The sequence below is a fragment of the Hakea prostrata genome, chromosome 1, assembly GCF_041222555.1.
Source record: "Hakea prostrata isolate BN-2017 chromosome 1, UWA_Hpros_2, whole genome shotgun sequence".
NCBI lineage: Eukaryota > Viridiplantae > Streptophyta > Magnoliopsida > Proteales > Proteaceae > Hakea > Hakea prostrata.
The window spans coordinates 22,433,655-22,442,770 of record NC_142600.1 but is presented as its reverse complement, the minus strand read 5'-3'; the positions used below and the strand labels follow the sequence as shown (position 1 = coordinate 22,442,770).

The 9,116-nt window shown below is 33.9% G+C and overlaps 1 protein-coding gene across 2 annotated transcripts; it reads right to left on the bottom strand.

Annotated features, from left to right (window-relative positions):
• Positions 1 to 669: 669 nt before the first annotated feature.
• Positions 670 to 5,024, bottom strand: LOC149028287 (RNA-binding ASCH domain protein). Of its 2 annotated transcripts, none has more exons than XM_089135772.1 (7): positions 4,683 to 5,024; positions 3,332 to 3,475; positions 2,916 to 2,983; positions 2,752 to 2,802; positions 2,576 to 2,635; positions 1,998 to 2,453; positions 670 to 1,163 (listed from the first exon to the last, which is right to left on the bottom strand). In XM_089135772.1, the coding sequence occupies exons 1-7, from the start codon at positions 4,804 to 4,806 to the stop codon at positions 1,074 to 1,076; spliced, it is 993 nt and encodes a 330-aa protein (XP_088991898.1). In that variant the 5' UTR covers positions 4,807 to 5,024; the 3' UTR covers positions 670 to 1,073. The 2 variants fall into 2 exon arrangements, with proteins under 2 accessions (XP_088991898.1, XP_088991900.1); XM_089135774.1 differs by having other exon boundaries at positions 670 to 1,114.
• Positions 5,025 to 9,116: the final 4,092 nt, after the last annotated feature.

Here is a 9,116-nt window from a genome sequence, read left to right as displayed (position 1 = left end):
ACCGTTTTCCTGCACTGATTTAATACCTAAACTGTGTCGAACCGTTTTTGCAAATACCAAAACTATATTGTACTGTGTAAATTTAATACTATAAGATTCGAATTTTCAGTATTCAAAGTTTATACCGTATTGATTGACACCTTTATGTTAGGACACACAATTCCTACAAATCCAATCATGAAAGTAATGATAATGGTGGCAATGGGTGAAACCATCATTAACTTGTATTCTTTCTGTGATTTTTCTAATTTTAAGATTTCTTAAGGTTCTTATGTGTATTAGTAATTTAGTATTTGGATCCGTACCGTCCGAAATTTCCAGTATGAAAATTAATCCATCCAAGCAAATATTATAAAGGGAAAATTTACCAGATTCTGGCCAACCCAAAAAAAAATTACCTGCCTTCGAATTTCTTTAACTGATTCAGCGTAATTTTAATTTTTGAATGATGATCCGTCCTTTCAATAACTCTTTGTTCAAAATAATTAAAATATTTTACACAACTAAATTTTATAACTCATTACTTTCGAAGAAACTTACCTTAATTCATTGACTAGTCATCAAAGTAATTTTTAATGTCAATGTAGGGTTCGTAAAATAATAAAGGCTCATACTTCTTAATAAAGAGATTAATGATTGGACGGCATGTATAATACTTCATCCCCTATATATAAAACTTTCATGTTCCAGAAAACAAAATTTTCATTTCTTAATCTATCATTAGCCAAGTCGAGCCCTAAAATATACATCCCAACATTTTGTGCTTTAAAGGTGTCGGGAGTTCAACCGTACTACGGATGCAAGCAACAAATGAAACATAGGTCTGTCACATAACACTGAAAATAAACCGCAATTCTACCACTAAAGTGTACCTCTTTTCTCCCTTGAAACAAACTGAAAGGAAAGAAAGCAAATACATCCAACTTCCATAAACAATCTCCTAACAACTTCTCGTAATTATCCCCTCGAGGTAGAAAGTGAAAGGAGCTACACTTGAATAGGCTACAAGAACAAACGAAGTTAAGAAGAAAATACACTGTACAACTTCATTTCTGATTCTTCAAGAAGCAACCTCAACAATTGAACTGCGAATCCTTGAAGCATTTCACCTGATCTGCATGAGAAAAAGCCGGCTTAAGGCCCCTAATTGCTGTGGAGAAAATCTGTGTTCAAAAATTCTGTCAGGAGCAAGCTCAATCTCGGTTGTAAAAGTGTAATAATATAGAGAACCCAAAAAAGTGCATAATAATATAACCTTCTCATATTATAAATACAATATAAGACATTTTATAGACATGCTGAAATTTGTCTAACATATGCTCACTACCATTATCTTTAAGCTATAAGCAACATGCAATATCAATCTGAGCTACAGCCATGAGGAACTTGATAATCTCACATTTGTCAACAATAACTTCACTGTTTGAACTCTTCTCACTAAAAAATTTGTAGCTAATCATTGCACTAGGTAGTCTAGCAGGTTCCAGTGCAAAGAATCCCATAATCAATTGTTCAGAAACCCAAACACTGTTGTAGCAAGCAACTAACAAGTGCACTCTTATGTGAGCATTAGATTTTGACTTTTTGGACAACCCTTGCCAGATGCTCCTAAGTGCCGATATGGGGGCCAAATGGTCTTAATATTACTAGTTCAACAGAAGTAATTAGATTATATTACGGTCTTGCTTGGAGCAAGCACAGTTGGTCACACTGAGCAAACATCTTTCAACTTGAAGCCCTGTACCATTAGGAGATATATTGGCCAACAATAAAGATACCCTCATCAACGGTTTTACTTATCTGGGACTGGTATTTATTGTTTGTGCCTCACAGATGGTCACAATTTACTATCCCAAACCGTGGTTAAAAGAAGATTGTCCTTAAATTCATTTACTGAAGGTTTAAAATCTATTATATTTTTACCATGCTGTGTATATAGACGAAAAACGGGGGCATTAAATATGCATGGATTCAAGTCTAAGATTCAAAAAACTGACCTTCGAAGCACCTACAGAATCGTGGTTCGAATCTCTGGCACTAGCATAACTTTGGTTGCTGCTATTTCCTTCATAATACATATTTCTACTCCGTTTATTGTAAGTGCTTGCAGATGTTTCCTCACTAGATATTTGATCCCCAGATACACTTATACCCTTCTCCATACTGCTTCCCGCATACTGACTTGTTATTGTGCATTTAGACGCATCTTCTCTACGAACAATTGAAGCTTCATCCTTATTATCCTTCTTCGAAAACTGTGTAGCTGCTGCTCGTGCACCAGCTATGGCTGCAGTAAGACTTGCTGTTTTATCCACAGTTGACTTTGAACCAGCAAAGGATGCACTACATGATCCTGGCTTCAAAGAAAAAGGATCCTGCGGATCTGGAAGTGGGAACTTTACACGCAATGGAACATCAACTGGACGAAGGCCTCTCACTGCTGCTTCATATATCTAACAAAAAAAGTATAAAGACACTAAGCATCAAAAGCCCAAAAAGAACATGAGTTCTCCAGATTTAGCACTACCACAGAAGGATAGGAAAAGGCTAGCACGTCAACCAACAGCCCACATACCTTCTTTTCCAGGTTGTAAACTCCTTGAAAACCTCGCATCTCAAATGGAATTACCAACTTCTGTGTCAATTGAGAAAGTTGAACCATCCAATCAGAAATGCATATGCAGAAAAATAAGAAACTTCAGCATTAAAGAACCAACCCATAATTTGTAAAAACCTAGTTTCCAAACATACCTGTGGCTGTTCACAAAGCCAACAGAAATTTGTTAGCGCTTCCAACCTCACCTGTTAACAACATTAAATATTAAGTAAAACTAGAGAACATTAAATAACAGAGGAAAATGCACTATAATACAAAATATATTGAAATGTAAATAGTGTGGTTAAAAAACACATACCCCTTGAGGAAGCTGCTCCCAGCTCGCCAGCTCTTCACCTTTGACACACCCAGCTACTTCAACACAACCTGTCACAAGGATGCAAGGTTAGAATATCCTCAAGAATATGGGTATTCAAATACGAACTTTATAGAGTTTAGGACATGTTTATGCAGAATACAAAGAAGAAACAGTAAGTAAAAAAAAAATTCTTATGAAGCATTAGAAAAATATGCATCTTCCCTTCCACAACCATAGGTAACCAAGGTAATTTTACTAGCAGAAAAGATGAGCTACAATATGATAGCTGCTAGAGATTAATGTATGCATGAACTATCAAGAACATCAGCATTATATAGTCCCACTAAAGCATAAAAAAGAGAGACAAATTTATTGTTTATGTTGGTAAATAAAAATGGAAAGGCTATTTTAAATACCTAGAAGTCTTGAAACCGGATAATTCTCTGGGAACTTGAGGTCCATAATACCATTCACAGCATATATTTCTCTATAGAAGTCCTCCATTGCTTTAATTGTAGCTGGTTCTGGAACCTTACTGGCAGCATGAATCCACAGTCGGCCTTCAAAGGAAGAAATTGTGATACTCAGTATCATCTCAAGTCTCAACAAAAGGAATCATCTAAAAAGTAAGAATTGATTTTCTTTTTTTCTTTTTTTCTTTTTTTTTTTTTTGGGGGGGGGGGTTGGGGGAAGGGAAGTAACACAACACAGAGAACCTCTTGTAAATACAATACATGGAAAAAGAAACAATACTAAAATAAACAAAGAGGAGGCATTGGCATGGCGTGAAAAGCTTTTCTGCCTTGTGGTAGTGCAGTTGGAACTCAAATGCTGTGCATACAGGGTTCGATGTAGTTTTGTATCTATACAACACTGCAACTATTAGAGGTCGTGGTTTTCTTTCTTGGTGTATCATTTCCTACAGTAAATCCCTCCAAATGACAAACTGTGTTTATTAATAATAGTAGCATCCACAGAAACCTCCAAGCTGCTTGAATAATTTTCCAGAAACCTGTTCCCTTTTCTAAATCACATACTGATTTTATTATTTTCTTTATTTTTACAATCTTCATTGTCAAAAGGTTGCCTCAACTCATTCTTTTTGACAATTCAATGAATAAATGTTTGTGGTTATAAATTTTATCAAAGCTAATTTGTCTTTGTTTCTTTAATTATCAAACAGAAGGATAACTTTGTTTTCTTAGACAAGACTTCTGTTCCCAGACTTCACCTGAATTTGTACATAACAAATGATTGCCTCTTTCACTCTACATATGTAATATCAATCTTCTTCTATTTAAGTGGAAAGTAGTTTTAGGCTTTTAGCTACCTATATTCAAGGATTTGAGATATATAAGCCAATTAGGAAAGAGAGGGGGAGCGGTATAAATTAAACTACTAATAAAACAGAGTCATAAAGAGAGGGGGAGCGGTATAAATTAAAAAGGACAAATTCAGAATGGAAAAAGAAAACACGTCCATGTGACCTACATAAAGAGTCTAAAACAAGTGAAACAGCATCAACACTAACAGCAAAACTGGAATGTGCAAATTTTCCTTTATTCTACCAAAGAAGGCATGTCAAGTTCCAACTTCCAACAACCTTATCACATAACTTTCCAAAACCAATGGTGATTAAAAATTCCCAAGTAAACGAAATCCAAGGTTACCACCGGAATAGAATTGAACTTAGCAGGAGTAGTAATAACTCGAAATTCGAAGAAAAATTATCAGTTCTAAGGTTATAAAAGGTTACGAAGCCAGTACCTCTGATGGGAGCAGGCCATGATCTTCCTTCGATGCGCTTGATGCCGTAAACCAGCAGCGAAGCCCAAGGTTGATGCATTGTCAGGCAAGGGTTTCTGTATTTTCCCTGCGTTCCACCTCTCATGTTTTCTCCGGACAAGCAAATCTAATTTTTCCCTCAACAAATTGCAGATTTACAACTGAAATCTAGGGGAATGCAAGAAATAGCAACAGAACAGATCAAGCCGATGAAAACGATCGAAACCCTCTACAGAAAAATAGCGATGGATTGATATTTATTTAAGGAAGTCCAACTCGATCTTGAATTCCTGTACACTTTCCCTTCTAGACTTCTATGATCGAGGAATTCAAATCCCTGGGATATTCGGAATAGCCCTTTTAAGTAATAAAATTGTTACTCTGGCGGCTTTACCCTTGGGTAAAGTACGATACCCTGAGGTTGTTATTTTTATTAAAAAATTGATAGTTTACATCCAACTCCCATGTATATAAAAAAAGTCAATTTAAAAATAAATTATCACTTTTATGATCAATTTGTCTTTATTATATTTTTATTTATTTATATTTTTTACTTACACATCTCCACTTGATCTTAATTTTTGTATCTTTGATTAATACAGATTCACACAAAAACAGACAATTCTACTTCTGTCTATCTGTCTTAGAGATTTGTGTTTGATAGATAGTTTGTTGATTGCCATACGCAATACGATTAAAATCTAAAACTTTAAAATGAGGAAGAAAGAAAGTTGAAACAATTCTTTTCCCATCAATTTGTAGTGAACGAAGCTCTTGAGTGGGAATTTGTGAACAAAGCTACTCAGAATCATATCAGTATTGCCTATGAATGAATATGAATGTGATAATAAATTTTTTTAAAAAAAGTATACATTAAAAAGATTGTGTTATAAATGAATATGAATGTGATAAAAAATTGTATTACTATTTAAGTTAAGCCATACTCTTAAGAGTATATAGCTGATGTAATAGACATCAATTAATGATTTCAAAATTCATAATTGAATATGATTGTTCTCATATGTTTTTTCAGTCTTACGATTGCTTCAATATTTTTCCTAATTCTTTTTATGTATAGCTAAGTGATTTTTCACATGCGAACTTTTACTAGTATAGTATAATAGCATGAACTCAAAGGACACAACTACATTTTTGTTTCCCTAAATGCCCTTATCTATTATATCAGTCAGACAGTTAAGTCACTAATAAATGATATTTGAAATTGTAATTCTCTATTCATTAGTATAATAATAATAATTATTAGTAAATATTATTAATTAAAATTTAACTATTAAATTAAAATAATGATAAACACACAGGGAATAGAATCGTCTCATTCAAACCCAAATAACGCTTTTAGTGATTGTTCAAATTTAACCTATGTTTTACCCCAAATATTAATGAGCAAAATATGACTTACTACTAAACTTGAGGATCATAATGACACTTAAGAACAACCTTGGTCATTCTAGTATAAAATTTTGCATTTCCTAGTCGTAAATCTAGTAACCATTGTCTAAGGGATTTGAAATGAAATAGGAATTCAAATTTATGGATTCATGGTTCAAAAAATTAACTGTTTATTTACTTCGCGTGAATCTGCAAATTTCAACCATTTTATACTTAGGATGACATCCATAGATATCACCCAATACCCAAGAATGACTTAATTCATGTTTTTAGGCAAAAAAGTAAAATCTCTGGATTTCATGAATCTACGGATGTTTTACAACCAAACATGTATAAATCTCCGATTCATGAATCTGAAATCCCTAAATTCAGATAACCAAACAAGACATAAGGGCATAGGATTTGAAATTATGAACATTTAAATTTGCACTTTGAAGTTGAGTTAAGTTGGGATCAATTTTAGAGGGCGTTGTGTGCCATGTTTCCCTTGAATTAGATCCCTTAGTTTGCTTGTTATCACACCAAAGTTGTTGGATTTCAACTCCTTCTTCTATTGCCATGTGGATCCCATCCATAATTGTGCTAAGCATTTCCTCTAGAATCAATCCTCCTTAGGTCAAACTTGTGCTAAAAAATTAGACGATATTGTCCCAAAAAAGTCTCACACTCCATATCTCTTCTTTAGATATTAATAAGATACTCCTGCACACATTAACATGGGTGAGTTAGTAGATTTAGTAGTACAAAAGCATGTTATTTGTGGTTGGTGAATTGTATGATTAGTGTGTAGAGGCTCATGTGCTGCATTAGGTTGCAACTTGTGATCCATTTACCCATGTATTGATGTTGTGCATCATCCTTTGGGGGTTTGGGTCTTCATGTACAATTACAAACCTTAGAGTTTATTTTTGACCAGCTTCTAAATTAAATACCCAATGGATTATATGGACCTTATTCCCCAAACCCAAGGAATAGAACCATCTCATTAATTGAAACATCATAATATTCATAATATTATTTATAATAAATAATTTTCCTCTTTACAAGTTATCTTGGATTCTTGGTAACTATTAGATAATTAATGATATGTAATTACTATTATTAAATTATATCCAACCTTCGTATCCCTTTTCCCAACAATCGCCTTTTTTTAGTAGGATCCAAACAATCACTAACTTCTAAAAAAATTGTTAATAGAAAAGCTTACTCCTTTATTAAATGAACCATTTGTTTTCGAAAATCCAAAATCTATGCTTTCTTTCTACCGTTGCATCTCTTCTTTTTTCTTCTTCTTCTCCAAAACTTGCCTCCACAACCAGATTCCACCGATGATCCCTTTATGTACCCTTTTCTCTCTTCTTCTCTCTATTTTCTACCGGATCCATTTGGCTGTCGATTTTTTTTCATGTCTTCTATGACTCTCTCTCTCTCTCTTCACTTGGAAGAAATTGCAAAGAATTGGCACAAGTTTTACAAGTTTGGAGATGGACTCATAGCCCTTGGGTGTGATGCTTCAATCTGGAAGTCACGTTGGGAGAAATCCAACTTGTGTCGTGTTGGTACTTGTTCTCTTGTTTTGAGTGAGTTTTAATGCATATTGATTCACTCTGGTTTCTTATTGGGTGCGTTGAAAGAGGCGCCTTTGTTGGATACAAGTATCTTATTGGTTGCAGTTTCTAACGTTCAAACCAGAACTCTTTACTAGGGAATATATGATAAGTATGCATTTATCATTATTTATTTGATTTAATTTATCATACTTATTTAATTAAAAGAGAGATAATTGAATATTTTGTGTATCTTTTAGGAATAATGTGATTTTGGTTATTAGAGATAATGTAGAGTAAAGTTGACAAGTACATTAGATATTAGTGGATTTTAAATCATGGGATTCAATTTTGCTGCTCAAGAGAGCATCTCTTAGCCAAATTGGAAACAAGTAGAGGTCTAAGGAATAAAATTGGTAATAAATCTGAAAATCGCGTAAACAGACCCACCTTTAGTATTTGAGCATATCTCTCTCGCATGAGCTCGGATTGTAGTGATTAAAGATACTATGGAACGATATCAAAAATATCTACAACTTTATAGTTTTGAATTTTTTCAAAACCTGAACGAATAAAGGTCAAATTGATGGGTAAAGAGAGGGAATTCATTGTGTGCGGGATACATAAAAGAGAAGCCAGTCACAGAGAACAAGAGGAGACGGCGAACACGGATCTTGGCTCTCATCTCTCTCTCTCTCTCTCTCTCTCTCTATGTTTCATCTTCATTGGTCTTATGAACTTTGTGATAATGAGTAGCTAGTTCCTTTTATTTGGTATGTAGATGAACCATGTTTATTTTATTTTTTTGATTGTTTTATATCTTCTAGTTGATTGTATTCAGATCTGGCCAAAGATGTTCTATAGCTCAGGAAACTAAGTGTGCCAAGCTTTTGCAAAGGACGATAGTTTTGCGAAGATAGGGCATATCTAGGAAGACCATCCTTAATTTGCTTTGAAGTGTAGAGTTATATCGGTTAGTGAAAAGCATTTGGGATTCGAAACCCCAAAGATCTTTACGTATTCATAGTTAAAGTTTTGCATTAATTAATAGATTTAATTTAAATTTAGTTTTGTTGATTTCAATCGTAGTAACTTAGCCTTTTAGTTCCCCATAGTTCGACCTCGTACTTTCTGCTAGCTAGATTAGTATAGGGTTTTATTTTTGATTGATTAGCAACATGATCAATAGATACATCGATGTAATCGTTGGAGGTGACTGATTGTTAATCGATGTCAAATTTCAATTGAAATTTGAGTTTGCTACAATTTTATAAAGCCGCTCCCCAATCTCTCTTGTGCACTTTCATCAGCCGTCTAAATCATCTTCACCAAATCATCTCTGTTACTAGAGAGATATTTTAATTTATTTCTTATTTTTACTAGAGAGACACCCAGTTTTCATATAGACTGATATGTAAGTGTGTGTATATGTAAGTGTGTGTAAGCATGTACAAATGTG

Excerpts from the sequence above, each read along its gene's own strand:
- LOC149028287 (XM_089135772.1), bottom strand. The coding sequence starts at position 4,806 with ATGAGAGGTGGAACGCAGGGAAAATACAGAAACCCTTGCCTGACAATG. Across the intron at positions 2,636-2,751 it reads GGCTTTGTGAACAGCCACAG|AAGTTGGTAATTCCATTTGA; the intron begins GTATGTTTGGAA and ends CAATTGACACAG. Across the intron at positions 2,454-2,575 it reads TTTACAACCTGGAAAAGAAG|ATATATGAAGCAGCAGTGAG; the intron begins GTATGTGGGCTG and ends TTTTTTTGTTAG.